At 39.2% G+C, this 16,123-nt stretch overlaps 1 protein-coding gene across 6 annotated transcripts in view; it reads right to left on the reverse strand.

Annotated features, from left to right (window-relative positions):
• Nucleotides 1-14,626, reverse strand: part of TERF1 (telomeric repeat binding factor 1) — a 44,910-nt gene extending 30,284 nt beyond the window's left edge. For 4 of the 6 annotated variants that reach the window (XM_057532038.1, XM_057532037.1, XM_057532036.1 and 1 more), the window contains exons 1-6: nt 14,293-14,626; nt 9,438-9,533; nt 6,827-6,948; nt 5,223-5,309; nt 1,719-1,868; nt 852-964 (exon numbers count right to left, since the gene is read on the reverse strand). In XM_057532038.1, the coding sequence (XP_057388021.1) occupies nt 852-964; nt 1,719-1,868; nt 5,223-5,309; nt 6,827-6,948; nt 9,438-9,533; nt 14,293-14,599 (875 nt within the window). In that variant the 5' untranslated portion in view covers nt 14,600-14,626. The remainder of the gene's footprint in view (nt 1-851; nt 965-1,718; nt 1,869-5,222; nt 5,310-6,826; nt 6,949-9,437; nt 9,534-14,292) is intronic. The other 2 variants (XM_057532041.1, XM_057532039.1) reach the window with 1 other exon arrangement.
• Nucleotides 14,627-16,123: the final 1,497 nt, after the last annotated feature.

A 16,123-nucleotide genomic window follows, 5' to 3' on the forward strand; every position in this document is an offset into this window, starting at 1 on the left:
TCAGTCCTGAGGTGTGACCAATGTCATGTCCATCCAACTCGGACTCCAATCCCCACCTCTCAATAAGTAGTTAAGATGGGGACTTACAGCACTTAAGTCATGGTCCCAAGAAAAGAGTAATATTACATCCACTGCCAGATACATCCATCCAGAGACCAGAAGGATTTGACTATTTGGCCTTGATTTAAGGGTGGATGAAGAGGAGGAATGGACCATAGATTCAATAGAAAAGATCATTATAATGGTAGAGTTTATCTTCTTCAGTAGGGTTAGTTTCTAAAGCAAAAGGTAAAAGCCAATTCTGTAAAAATTACCCTTGAAAATCCCTAAGGAAGAAATAATTTTAGAAACTGAACTCTTGTCTCTCAACTTGTAGGACTGACACAGCCTGTTTCCCTCCCGTGTTGGAGCAAATCACTATTTCTGCACTTGCGCACCAGATGAAGCACTTAGCCTACCCTTAGAGAAGATGAACAATATTTTAACATATTAGAATAACCCTCAGTACAACAGTCACATGAGGGCATGTAGGATTTGAGAACTAAGGGGCACAGATGACTCAGGCTTTCAACCTCAACACTGTTCTAGAGTTCATGTTCCCTGAGAATGATAAATGATATTACTCACACTAGCTACACAGTGCTATTTTCTCTCTACTTTTGCTTAGCATATGTAACGGGATATGCGTAAGCCCTAACTCTACAGCACTCCCAAACATCCAAATGTTAGCCATCAGTGAAGCAATATACCTACTACTCGATAATCATTTTTATTAACAATGGTTCGCTAGCATCACTTTTACATAGGTATTGCATTCATAAGACAAAAAATATACTAATGAATTTACAAACCTTTTTCCTATATCCAAATTAGCTTCAGCTTCCAATTCAATATCATTACTATTAGGTTTATCTTGAGAAGCTGTTGTTCTTGCTCTTTTACTTTCCACTACTTTTGCTGCTGCCTTAAAGAGGGGGTTACGGGAGACGAAGGGATGCATTAAGACATTTAAAACAAGTAACATTTAATTAAGCCTTCTTGTTCTTTTACAGTCATAACCCAAGTGTCTCGTCACAGGTCAATAAAGGGCAGTGCGCTGTTATTTTCCCCAGTAGCTATGATATCACCATCAGCAACCTGCTTGGTTTATAAGCATTACGGAGAAGGGCTTTCCTTGCAAATGTACGTGATACAGACAATGCTCTCTAGACAGGGTTAAGATAAAAGGTTACTTTAAAAAAATTTTTTAAAGATTCTATGTATTTTAAAATAAAACTATCTCAAATTAATCAATGCTCTAGTATAACATATTAAGTTAAAACTTTTTGAGGCTAAGATAGGATAAAATGTTATAAAAAAAAATTTTAATGACCCTTCTTCAGTCCAACTTGACTTTTCCCAAAAATATGCTAAAAATTTCATTTAAATTTAATTAAACTATTTCTTTTCAGTTATTTCTTAATTCGTTTTGATAAGTTTTCCCCTCAACTTTCTATTTTGAAAAATTTCCCCAACTTTTACTTTGAAAAGTTGTAAAAATACTACAAAGATCACCAATAAACCCTTTAGATTCACTAATTATAACATTTCACCACATTCTTCTACAAAATCACTAAATAAAATTCTGACTAGTTTTTAAGAATTTCTATTTCAAGTATTCTCCTTTATTGTAACAATTACTCTTAAGTCTGTTTAGAATCTCTCTGAAATATGCATACCTTCATTAGAAAGGTTGATGATTTTTCATTTAGCACATAATTCACATAACTCTTAATTTTCTCCATCATGTGGTTGTAGCTGAAGTGTTGAAAAAAGGAATGGAATGTATCTTTCTGAGAGATTATCATAAGCAATTTCCTTTTTAAAGGCTAAAGAAAACAGAAGAAACTTATTAGCACATAAATCACAAATAAAATACTAGAAATTCTGTCATATTATTTAACTGAAAAAAATCACTTTATAAACAAAAACTCAAGAGGTTTTAAAAATGCTCCTGTTTTAAATGCCCATCAATATATTTTTTGACTTAAAAAAATTTAATGTTTTACACAAATGCAAAAGGATTAAAAAACCTTGTGAACCTAAATATCCATTACCAAGTTTAAGAAATAAATCATTATCTGTATAATAGAAGCCTTATTTACTCTACCATAATCTGATGGCATCCTTCCCCCACCCTGGCCTTCCTCTTCTCAAGGTAACCATTATCCTGAATTTAGAACTTTAGCATACCCATGCATTCCTTTACACTTGCACTACATATGTATGCATCCATAAACAATATATATAGCATTGTTTAGCATGGTTTTAACTTTATACCAATGGTGCTATAGTATGTGTATTTTGAAACTTTCTATATTTTGCTCAACTCTATGTTTATGACATCCATGTTGATTTGATATTTATAGAATTACTAGTTACTTTCACTGTTGTACAGTATTCCATTGATCAAAAATACCATTTAGGGGCTTCCCTGGTGGCACAGAGGTTAAGAATCCGCCTGCCAATGCAGGGGACACGGGTTCAAGCCCTGGTCCAGGAAGATCCCACATGCTGCGGAGCAACTAAATCCGTGCGCCACAACTACTGAGCCTGCGCTCTAGAGCCCACGAGCCACAACGATTGAGCCCATGTGCCACAACTACTGAAGCTCGCATGCCTAGAGCCCGTGCTCCACAACAGGATAAGCCACTGCAATGAGAAGCCCGTGCACCGTGACAAAGAGTGGCCCCCCATCGCCGCAACTGGAGAGAGCCCGCACACAGCAATGAAGACCCAACACAGTCATAAATAAATAAATAAATAAATAAAAATAAATTTTAAAAAATATATACCATTTATTCACCTTTCCCTCCAGCCTGTTGAAAGCATTTAGGTTATTTTCTATTACCACAACGCTATTAAACATTTTCCTACATGTCTTCTTGGGCATAGTACAAGTTTTTCTTAGACAATAGTTCTTTCAATGCTGGTTGCACAATAAAGCTATAAAGCTTTTTTAAAAAATTCCACTTCTCAAGCTCTATCCCAGAACAATTGTCACAGTAGGGCCTAGTTTTCTTTTTTCAGTTTTTATTTTTTTAATAAAGCTTCATGGTTTTAAAAGCATGCAGTGAAAGTAAAAACAGTTACTCTAGGGTATTTATAGAGAAGTGCAATTGCTGGAATGCATGCTTACTGATTTTGTTAAAATGCTCTCCAAAGCTTAAGCACCAATTTACCCTTCTGAGAGGAAGGTATAGCACTCTTATCATTTCTCCACATTTTGAGCCAACTGTTGGTATGCTAAGACATTTTTAATCATTGCCAATCAGAAGTATAGGAAATGCTATTTCAATATATTACTTGGTATTAACCTGATTACGAATATTAGTGAGGTTAACACTTTCTCTCTTAGGCTTACTGGCCATAAAGTTTCCTCTTCTGTGAAGTACAAGCAGAGTGGAATTTTCAGTAGTCTCACAGTGCTAGGGCAAAAAAGCAAGGGCAGGAAACCCAATAAACGTACCAGGCTTCCAGCTGAAATCTCAGGAGGGTTACACCGTAGGACCAGGGGCAAATTAGAGCTAGAATAAGCCTTACTAAAGGCTCAGTCCTTCAATGGATTAAGGTGATTCCCTCTCCCGCAAACCACCATGTGAAAAGGTACTCAACTTCATTAATCATCAAAGAAACAGAAATTAAAACCCAATGCGATAGCACTACATATGTGCCAGAATGACTATAATGAAAACCACATATAAGGTCTGTGAAGCAACTGGAACTCTCCCACACTACTGGAGGAATTGATAATAACTACTTTGGAAAACTCTGGCAGTATCTACTAAAACCGAGTATGTGTGTATCCTACAACCCACCAATTCTATTCCTAAGTATATACCCAATAGAAACACATATACTTTTTCTACAAAAGACATGTAAAGGAATGTAATGGCCAAAATATGGAAATAACTCAAATGCCCATCCACAGTAGAATGGATAAATTGTAGTATATTCCTACAATGGAGCAATGAGAATGAACAAATGATTGTTATAAGCAACACCATGTAACTCTCTTACAAATATAAACTTGCTATATGATTCCGTTATATAAAGTTCAGAAATAAGTAAGACTAATCTTGGATGTTACAAGTCTGGATAGCGGTTACCCTTGAGAAGGTGGGAAGGATAGGGCCTGGAGGGTGCTGGTGATGTTTTTTCTTGATCTAGAAGGTCTCCACACAAGTGTGTTCCTTTTGTGAAAATACACCTACTTATACACTTATGATACATGTACTCTACTAAAGGTATGCTATTGTTCAATAACGAGTTCACTAAAAACTGTATAAAACTACATTTCTTTGAATAAGCTTAATTTGCTCTCATAACTTTGCTTTTAATACTGAAAAATTAACTTCTATTGACCTTAACATTACACATACACACAAAAACTAGTGATAACATAAGAAACCTCCAGAAAAATAAGCAAGTTATAATGCATTCCCTACACCTGCACTGCTCAATATGGTAGCCACTAGCCACACAAGGCTACTCAGCCCTAGAAAGGTGTAAGCCCTGAATTTAGCCTTAAGTGTAAAATACACCCTAGATTTCAAAGACTTAGTACAGTTCTACCTTGGTATCCATATGGGATTGGCTCCAGGACTCCCCTCGGGTACCAAAATCCAAGGATGCTCAAGTCCCTTATATAAAATGGTGTAGTATTTGCATATAACCTACACATTGCCTCACATATACTTTAAATCATATCTAGATTATTTATAATACCTAATACAATGTAAATGCTATGTAAATAGTTGCCAGTGTGTGACAAATTCAAGTTTTGCTTTTTGAAACTTTCTGGAATTTTTTCCCCTTAAATATTTTCGATCTGCAGTTGGTTGAATCCCCAGATATGGAACCCAGGATACAGAGGGCTGACTGTACAAAAAAGGGAGTGCAAAATATCTCACCAATACTTTTTACATTGATTGTTAAAAAGAATAATGTTTTTGGATATACTGGGTTAAATAAAGTGCTACTAAAATTAGTTTTACTTGTTTCTTTTTACTTGTTTAACGTGGCTACTAGAAAATTTAAAATCACATACAGTACTGGCATTATATTTCTGTTGGACTATACTGTTTAAAAGAGAAAGCATTTCTTTTCTCCTCCAATGTTCTTTCAATTTTCCTTATTCCATATAACGGCTCCAAACTTCTGATTCTAATTTAAATAATTACCGTATAAGAATTTGGGTCACCAAATATTCTTTCAAAGACTTCTTCTGCTTCCTTAAAATTTCCATTTTCCATGCAAACAGCTATAGCCTAAAAGATAGGATGACAAATACATACCTTAGATTGCTTTTTAAAATATCTAATTGTTGTTTAATATTGAAATAACTCAGGTAAGTCTAAACTACTTCATTTAAAATATTCTTATGTAGCTTAATAATTTTGATTTGATAAATGATATTAAAGGCAGGAATTAATAAATAGATCAGGAGCTACATTATATATATTGAGGACCCACCTAAATAGTAATTTTGAGCGAAAGGGAAGTGAGAGAAGAGGTGGATGGATGGTGTTTGTGATGATTAGGATATATAAAAGCTGCTACTTAGGATCCCAGGAAAATCTCTAATAGAAACTCAGGAAGCCAGACGCTTTTGAATAATCATTTTATAAACTGGCCTTTTTGATACCATATGTGGTAAGATATAGGACCACCATTACCATCTGGGTAGGTCTGTAAACTAGGGAAAGCTATTTAACCTCTTGGTGCCTCAGTTTCTTTACACCAATGTAAAATGGTGAAAATAATAGTACCTATTTCATAGGGTAGTTGTGAGGATTAAAGAGTTATATATAAAAGTGCTTAGAACAGTATCTGGCAAACAGTAAGCAATATATTATTACACGTTTGCTATGTATTTTATGGTAACCCGTTCAACTTTACTACTATATTTAGCAAAGGCCTGCTTCCCCTAGAACTCCAAAAGATTGGGATAACATGACAAATCCCTTTGCCCTGGGTTGAAATTCTTAAAAGCAGCAGTCATTTTTCTGCCCATTCTCTTCAGGTCTTAATTCTAACTGACAGTCACCACACCATCAATAATTAATTCCGGAGAAGGTGGGACACCACGTGGATTTTCTCCTACCCTACCATGAAAATTTTTTTAAAAACTAGGAAAAGTTTATTTAAGTATGAAATTCCTGAGTACATACTTTGCCTGTAAGCAAAACATATTTTCCCTGCTATTATATCTTTGAATGACTTTCTTTGGTTTCTCACTCTTTAATAGGCTACTCCTACTAAAATTTTCTCTACATAGTTAAAATTTTACATTCTCTTAATCACAAAAACCCATTCATTTCTTATTATTTGATAATCTTTAGGGACTTCTCTAGTGGTTCAGTGGTGAAGACTCCACGTGTCCACTGCAGGGGGAGCGGGTTCGATCCCTGGTCAGGGAACTAAGATCCCACATGCCATGTGGCGTGGCCAAAAAAATATTAAAAAAAAATAAAAATAAAAGGTAATCTTTAAATGGGAGAGCATAAACCACTGGTTTTTGAAAGTTGTTTAGTAATCTTTAAATAGATTTGGCATATTTTCCAACCTGGGGGCAATATGCACTTAGGTAGAAAACATTAAGTCCCAGCTCTTAGACCTCGTGTCAAGACTATAAATCATAGGTCAAATTTCTAAAGAGAATGATTATATTAAATTTTACTACAGGTTTACCGTCCAACTTCTATTAAGTGGCTCTTAGTTTCTGTAGATGTTGTTTTTATTTTCTAGCAAAATAATAATAATAAACACAAAGTAATACTCATACCTGAATTTTAATTAAATTCTGTATTTCTTCATGAAGCTTGTCATGTTCCTTTTCAATTGACGCCCAAATCATCAGGGCTGATTCCAAGGGTGTAATTCGTTCATCACTTTCAAACTGTGCATCTTTTAAAACCAAAATAAAAATAAGTAACTTAGAAAGCCATGAAGAACTTTACTTTGTTAATTTTTTAAAAATTCATTTCTTTAAATATTGACTGAGTGTATACTATGTGCCAGGCACTGCTCTTGTATATACCAGTTTAGGGAAGATTTTTCAGTTAATTTCCTCATTAAAATCACCTTAAAAAAAAAAAAAAACAGAAAAGGCTATATATGAGTCCACAAAACATCTGAAGATTTTCTCCACTAAAATACTGATTTTAAGAGCTGAAATAAACTATATTTTATATAAGGTGTCACAGTAACAGAATTCTTAAATGGTTTATAAGTCTAACTGCAGTATAACAAACTTCATTGAGATAAGAGCATGAAATTAGTTTATTGTGAAATTTGATTTTCGCATATACTACTTGAAATCCTTGTTATATATTTTGTAGATATTTGAAACAGGATCAGTCAAGAACTTATCTCTCTACCAACATTATTCCAATCACCAAGGTTTAAAAACCTACGGAGGGACTTCCCTGGTGGCGCAGTGGTTAAGAATCCACCTGCCAATGCAGGGGACACGGGTTCGAGCCCTGGTCTGGGAAGATCCCACATGCCGCGGAGCAACTAAGCCTGTGCACCACAACTACTGAGCCTGCGCTCTAGAGCCTGCAAGCCACAACTACTGAGCCCGTGTGCCACAACTACTGAAGCCCACACGCCTAGAGCCCAAGCTCGCAATGAGAAGCCCGCACGCCACAACAAAGAGTAGCCCCCGCTCGCCGCAACAAAGAGTAGCCCCCGCTCGCCGCAACTAGAGAAAGCCCGCGCGCAGCAACGAAGACCCAACGCAGCCAAAATAAATAAATAAATTTATTTAAAAAAAAAACCTAAGGAGTCATCGTTTTACTCCTTCCTCTTTCTCATCACCATATACAATCTGTTGCGATATTGTATAGTGGTTTTAAAAACTTTGGAGTTTATTCCAAACTCTATCATGTACTACCCGTGTGGTGTTGAAAAAGTTATTTTGCCTTTCTAAGCCTCAGTTTTCTCACCTATAAAATGCTGTAAATAAATACTATGTGAATATTTAATGAGATAATATTTGTACTACTGTTAAACTTTCTTAAAACAGAATTTATCAGCTTCTTCTTATCAAAGACTCACAGTGGCTGGTAACTACTTAGCAAATTACACACAAACATCTCCATTTGAAATTCAGGGTCACGTGTAGCTGAAAATCCAATACATAAACTAAAATGAAGTTTTAAATGCTGCCTCTCTTGAAATATAGTGATTCTTGATCACTGACCCCGGCCTATTATATCTAAGATGCACCCTGGTGAATTTCAAGATTAAACCATGGGGTGACACACAAAACAGGGCTTTTTTTTTCCCACCCTTTTTTGGGAGAAAAGGTTGTTGGAAGGGAAAATAAGAATATAATGAACAACTGCTATACGTGAAGCCCAGCCAGGCACTTCTAGAACATTCTGTCACATTTAATTTACCAAACAGCTCTGTGAACCATGTTAGCCTGTGGTCTACATCGGCCTGTTTTCTTCCTCCGCCACCAGCCCAGCCTACCTACCCACCGTCTCCCACACGTCTGCTCTGCCTCTAGCCCTACTCCACTGACTGTCCGGCTCCAACTCACCCCCACAACACAGCACGCCACATGAGCCAGAGCTGGATGAGTGCGGGCTCCCAGAGCGGTCCTAATAGGGTGGATTTCCTGCCACACAGTCTGTTTACAAGTGAACAGTTCCGTGTGATTACTGCCCACCACTGGACACTGCCGGGAAAGCATTTTGTAAATTGTAAAAACCAATATAAATATGGAATTATTTGCATCAAAAGGTCCTTTAAATAACCATGCTGTAAATATTAGCCATTACTGATAAACTGAACCCGGCCTGGCCATTACAATCTAAAATAAACTATGAGGACAAGGGAGAGAGATAATTATAGTTATAAAATCATATTCCCTTATTAAGTAAGTGCTGAAATCAAGCTCAAATAAGAGGTTTCAAATATCATAGTTGCCAGTTAGAAACAGAGTATGTATGATAGTAATAAGAGTCACCACAAAGTTACCATAGTCCAATTTAGTGATGTCTTTAAGACAGAGTACACGGAGCATGGTCCCCCAACAGCAACATCAGAATCACCTGGGAACTTACTAGAAATGTAAACTCCAGGGCCCCTCACTCACCCTATTGAATCAGAAACTCATGACGGAGAAGGGGACTCACCATCCTGTTCCTTAACAAGTTCTCTAATAACTCTGAAGCAAGCTAAAATTTGAGAACCATCACTCTAAGAAGATAGGGATTATATTTCTTTTACTAGCTTTAAATATGTCTGTGTAGAGATGTACATGCCAAACACACGTGAGCAAACTCTCAAAAACAAAGGACTACTCCCATCTGTTTCTTCTCATTGTCTCCCCTTTAGACATAGATTGAAATATGTCCAATATAAGATAAAAACATATTTACCAAGGGTTTTTCCGGCTGCAATTCTTGTCAAAAACTGACAAATGTATATAGTTCTCAGTTGATAAGCTGTTAGACTGGCCAATCCATGAATAATAGCTGAAAGTGAAGAAAGTGAAGGAAGTGAATTTTATTAAAACGTCAAAACAAAACTCCAAACTTGACCCAGCAGTGCCTCTGTGTGGTTTGCGGAGAAATAAGTTACAAATATCACCCAAAGATTATCATAAATTTAGAGTGTATGCTTTATTTATAGACAATTTTTAGGAAATAAGAACAAAAAAGAATAACAATGAAGACTTTTCCTTCAAAATAAAACTGATGTTTCACAGGCAGAATAATAAATCTTGAAAACTACGTACTTTCACAGGTAGCAGTCTAAACTAATGAAAAGGGAGATTTAGATCCAAACTGTAAAATGTGTCAAATCATTACCTGGAAACTTACTTTATACCTTAAAATGCCTAATATTATAGGAAATATATTATTTCTGTCAAGGTTTCAGTTATGCGAGAGTCTGTTCAGTTTACAAAGCTTTATTTTAAAAACATTTATTAATGTTAATCTCCCCAATATTTGAACACCCACCCAGATGTTATGCTAGGTAGTAAGAACATACAACACTGAGTAAACCATAATCCTGGTTTTCACTGAATTTACCATGTAGCAATAAAAGACAAAGATTAAATTAACCAGCAAACCAAAAAACAGTCCTGCAGCTCAGCTGCTAAGCAGATGAAACAAATAAATACATTTATTTGTATTTATTTCCTCAATTTTAATATGCCATAACCTTATGCTACACCAGAGATTATCTGGACAAATATAGTCATAATATAATTAAATAGGATTTAAAAAGAGCACAAAATTTACATAAAATTTAAACACAACTTATTCCACATGGGCTGAACATCTACTGCTGGCCAGTGGAAGGGACTGATGTCTGAATAAGAAGATAGCCAGTCCCTGCTCCTCAGGAAGGGTTTAGTCTGAGAAGGCACAAATTAAACAAAAAGTTATGCAAGAGACTAATTAAAATTTTAATGTGTCATAAAGGGTAAGTATGGTATAGGAGCAAAACAGAAGAAAGACCTAATCTATTCTAGGGAAGAAAGTCAGATCTTTTCTGTCTTCATTTCCCTCCATATTTAGTCTACGTATCCAATAACTACAGATACCCTACACACCACTGCCCTTCTGCTCTTTGTACCTATTAGGCATAAAACAAAACAAAAACAATGAAAACCTACCCTGGTTGAACCTGGCTATCTGCTTGTTCCACACCTGTAACCAAACACTACATTAGGGAGGATCTAATGACCAGCAACAGTAACAACTATATTTAAGCACTTAACTATAATACCAGGCACTACTCTAAGCACTTAGCAGTGGTTCTCAACTAGGGGTGATTTTTGTCCCCTAGGAGACATTTGGCAATGTCTGGAGACAGTTTTGATTGCCATGAGTGGGAGGGGGTGCTACTGGCACCTAGTGGCTGAGGAGGTCAAGGATCCCGCGATGCACGGGAGAACCTCCACCTCATTCCCCCTCCACCCTCAAGCATACACAGAATAAAGAATCACGTGGTGCAAAATGTCAACAGGCTGAGGTTGGGAAACCTTGCTTTATACATATCAGTTCATCTGCTTCTCTCAACAGCCCTTTGAGGTAGATGCCATTATTACTACCATTTTACAGATGAGGAAATTGTGGTACCACGGGAACTGGTGGTACCAAGTCGTTGCCTCAAGTCTTATGGCTATAAACCAGCAGAGCCAGGAATCAAACTCAGACAATTTACTATGGAGTCCATGCTCTTAATTACAATTCTACACTGCTTCCCACAGTGGAAATAGGTTAGGAGTTATCAGTCTGGAAAAGGCATTATCTGAGATAAGTGAGGTGGGAGAATAATTCTGAGTTGGAATGAAAGAGCTAAGAATTTTCTAGGAAGCATCAGAGTTGTATATGCTTACAATCTTGAAAAGCATAGTGAATGAAATTCTGTAAGAGATAAAAGGGAGTCAGTCCTTTTAGTCAAAAATGGAATACCGAGACAATATTATGTTCACAGTTTGCATATCTGTTTTAGCAATGCAACCTGAAAAAGTTTTACTCTTTCTGGGTTTCTGTGCCTTTAACCTTCAAATAATGGAGATGACCTAGATTATTCCTTGGGTCTTGGGCTAGAACCTTACAAGGTCTTTTTTTTTTTTTTTTAAATAAACTTTATTTTTTAGAATGGTTTTAAATATACATAATGTAGTGAAGAAAGACAGTAAAGAGGTCCCATATACCCTCCACCCAGTTTCCCCTGTTATGAGCATCTTGCTTTAGTATTACATGTTACATTAATTAACCAATATTGATACATTAGTAACTAAAGTCCATGCTTTATTCAGATTTCCTTAGTTTTTACTTAATGTCCTTTTTCTGCTGCAAGATCCCAACCAGGGCACCACATGACATTTAGTCATCACGTCTCTTTGGGCATCTCTTGGCTATAACAGTTTCTCAGACTTTCCCTGGTTTTGATGACCTTGACAATTTTGAGGTATTTTGTACAATGTACCTCTCTATTGGGATTTGTCTGATATTTTTCTCATGATGAGACTAGAGTTATGGGGTTTGGGGAGGAGGATCACAGCGGTAAAGTTCCATTGTCATCACATTGCATCAAGCGTACATGCTACTAGCTATCACTGCTGATGCTGACCTTGACTACCTAGGTGAGCCAGTGTTCGTCAGCTTTCTCTCCTTTCTCCCCCTTTCTATACTGTGCTCTTCACAGCCCACACTTAAGGAGTGGGGAGTTATGCTCTACCTCCTTGAGGACAGAGTAGCTACATGAATTACCTGGAATTCTGCGTTGGAGATTTGTCTCTTCTTCCATTTGTATATTTATTCCACCATTTATTTACATCAGTATGAACTTTATGGATATTTATTTTGTATTTTGGGTTATAATCCAACACTACAGTTGACCTTTGAACAATGCCAGGGTTAGGGGTGCTGACCCTCTGAGCGGGTGAAAATCCCAGTGTCGGCCCTCTGTATTCCCGGTTTAACCAACCACAGATTGCGCAGTACTGTATTATTTACTACTGAGAAAAAAATTGGCTTATAAGTGGACAGGTGCAGTTCCCACCTGTGTTGTTTAAGGGTCAACTGTATTTTCTTGCTCGAGTTACTTCAGCTTTGGCCACTGGGAGCCCTTGCGGTTGGCCCCCGTGTCCCTTTGTATTCCCATAATTGTGGGGTTTTTTTTGTTTCTTTGGGGGTTTTGTTTTGCTTTGTTTTTAGCACTTTCTTACTTTCTGTTACAAGATGCTCCAGGCTCAACTTGTATATTTCCTGTCTCAGTCCCAGAATCAGGCCATTTCTCTGGAGAATGGTATTGCAAACCAAGACTTGAGTGCTAGGTGTACCCCTTGCTGCTAGGGTTACATTGCTTCTACACGCTTTCATCTGACAGAACAAGGAAACATATGAGTATATCCTGACCTGTGTCTATATACGTATAATATGCATAGATATTTCTATATGTTATAAACAGGAGTTCATACTGATGTTTCCAATTCAAATTCATTACCACATAGATAATTTTAGCCCCCTCCCCAAAGAGGACTTTTTAATAATGCGAATTATTAAATGAACTGGCTTCATTCCAGGATTTAACACCCTAATTAATGTTAATTAACCATGGCTCTAGTGTTATCTGTGATACGGAGGAAAGCTTCTTGAATTGGAAGATAAGGCATGCGTCTGGTACAACCCTTTAACCTATCAATGCTTTAGGTTGTTTAACTAGTTCACTCCTCTATAAACTGAGATTACTTGCCTAACTCACGGGATAACCGTGAAGCTGAAATGTACCAATAGGGTTTTCTGAGGTATTTGATTTCCTATTAAATACTATCTTGGGGTTGCGTTCGGCTGCAATAAGTAGACGGCCAACTCATAAAAATACTACCAGAGCATCGGCTTCCCTGGTGGCGCAGTGGTTAAGAATCTGCCTCCCAATGCAGGGGACACGGGTTCGAGCCCTGGTCCGGGAAGATCCCACATGCCGTGGAACAACTAAGCCTGCTCACCACAACTACTGAGCCCGTGTGCCACAACTACTGAAGCCCGCGTGCCTAGAGCCAGTGCTCCCAACAAGAGAAGCCACCACAATGAGAAGCCTGCACACCACAACGAAGAGTAGCCCCCGCTCGCTGCAACCAGAGAAAAGCCCACGTGCAGCAACGAAGACCCAACGCAGCCAAAAATAAATAAATAAATAAAATAAAATAACTTAAAAAAAAAAATACCAGAGCATCTTTCGGTTATCATTCAAAAAGCCAGCTAGCCTTCTCTAGGCGTCAAGGCCTCTGTCCATCGCTTACAGGCTGTCTTGTGTAGGTGGTAGATTTCATTGTCAGTTACTTTTATTCTGAAGCCTACACGGAGCCAGCGGGCTAAACGACGTTTAGATAGCTCCCAAAGTAATAGAAAACACTGATGCCTAGGTCACAGTGACTTGCTAAATAAATGCCTTTACAGGGGTGTCTCAGCCGAAAAAAGCAAGAAACGCAAGCGCCACAGGCGACAAAAGGAACTGGACACTGGATTAGGTGCAGTTTTGTTCATTTTAACTCACTTAACTCTCTATCAACTCTAATGAATCTGAGCAAAACTGAGGAGCTGAGAGGAGGCGGATGCGGGATTCGAACGAACGTTCAACTCTGAGCCGGGGGCCCTCCGCTCGGGCGCCGCAGCAGCCCGATCCCTGACCCTCTGGGGGACAGCGCCGCAAACCAGGCCTCGGCAGCCCGCCGCGGTTCCCGCCCCCGGCCCGGGCGCGCCCCGCACTCACCCTCGGCGCTGTCGCGGGTGCGGTGGAAGTCGTCCGAGCGGCCGTCACGGAAGGCCCGGCAAAGAGACAGGCAGAGGAAATCGAGCATCCAGCCGGCAGCTACCGCCTCGGCCTCAGCCACCAGGCCCGCGTCCTCCTCCTCCTCAGAGGCCCCCAAATGCACCTGGCACTCGAGCAGTTCCTGGCACTCAAACTGCTCCTGACCATCTCTCGCCGTTTCCGCCATCCGCTCCTCCGGGGAACCCGCATCCTCCCCGTCAGCAAGCCCTCGCGGGCTCGGAGCCGCTGAGGCGGTGCTCTCCGCCATATTACACTCTGGCGCGGCTTCAGTCTTTTCCTGCGCGGAGTGACGATTGGCTTGCGCCGCGCGGGGCGGAGCCACGGGGGGCGTCGCTTCCGCCCGCGGGAAACCACCAATCACACACCACCGGGATGGGCGGGCGGCTCGAACCTGGCTTCTGATTGGCCGAAATCTGCTCCCGCCTCTGGATGTTGAATTCCCCGCCACCCAGGGGTGCCGTTTTGTTGGTAAACTAGACAAGTTCTGGCTGGATGCGGAGAGAGAATAGGAGGTCGGGGAGCGGGGAGGCTGCTTTATCCTCGTGCTAAAATGCAACACTGACTAGAACAACAACACGGTTAGTTAAAATGGAAAAACATTTTACCCTCAGTGTGCTTCAAAAATGAGATAGGTGATTAAAACTTGTCACTATTTTTCGAGCGTAGCACTTTAGATCCTGGTATTCACTTAACAGTTACTATGCGATCACGAACCAGAACTCTTCCAACAGACTTAGATCCGTGCTTCTCCAACCTTAAAGGGCATCAGAATAAGCCCCGAGGCTTGGTAAAAACACGGATTGCCGGGCTCCACCCCCAGAGTTTTTGTTCTGTAAATCTGGATTGGGATCCTTGAATTTGCAAGTGATAAATTCGCAGGTCATTGATACTGAGGCTGCTTGTCTGGGAACCAAATTTTGCGAATTATCGCTCTAGGAAGAGTATGTTATGGGAATGAATTTTATTCAGGGCCTGAAATAGACTATAGCATTCAGCTTTACAACAATAAGTGAATACTTATTTTGAATTTTCAAACTTACCTTTGAGCACAAGAGGGCGTTGGGGGAAGGGGGTCTGGTTATGTTCTATTTCTCTGTGGGTGATAGTTACATCAGTGTGGTCCTTTATGAAAATTCATTGAACATGATATATGCACTTTTCAGTATATGGGTTATAACTGAATAAAAAGTTTCCTTTTAAAAACCTTTCTGTTTTTAACACATCCAACATTATCAAAGCCTTTATGTTTTAATTTTACACATTTATTATTGCCTTAAGGCCGGAGTTGAAACGTTGAGTCCTTAAAGCACCATATTATAGCCGTTAAGAATACATAGGTTGGGGACCTTCCCTGGTGGCACAGTGATTAAGAATCCGCCTGCCAATGCAGGGGACACGGGTTCAAGCCCTGGTCCGGGAAGATCCCACATGCCGCGGAGCAGCTAAGCCCGTGCACTACTGAAGCCCGTGTGCCCTGGAGCCTGCGTTCCGCAACTACTGAGCCTTTGTGCTGCAACGGCCCTAGAGCTCGCAGCAACAAGAGAAGGCCCCACAGATGAGAAGACCGCGCACCGCAGTGAAGAGCAGCCCCTGCTCGCCGCAACTAGAGATAGCCCGCGTGCAGCAAGGAAGACCCAACGAAGCCAAAAATAAATGAATAATATTCGCTCCCTTTAGGTTTAAAAAAAAAAAAAAAAAAAAGAATACCTAGGTTGGAATGTCCCCTACCATTTACCCACTAGCTGTGTGATCTTGGATTAATTATGCCTCA

This window comes from Balaenoptera acutorostrata, chromosome 17 (assembly GCF_949987535.1).
Source record: "Balaenoptera acutorostrata chromosome 17, mBalAcu1.1, whole genome shotgun sequence".
Lineage (NCBI taxonomy): Eukaryota > Metazoa > Chordata > Mammalia > Artiodactyla > Balaenopteridae > Balaenoptera > Balaenoptera acutorostrata.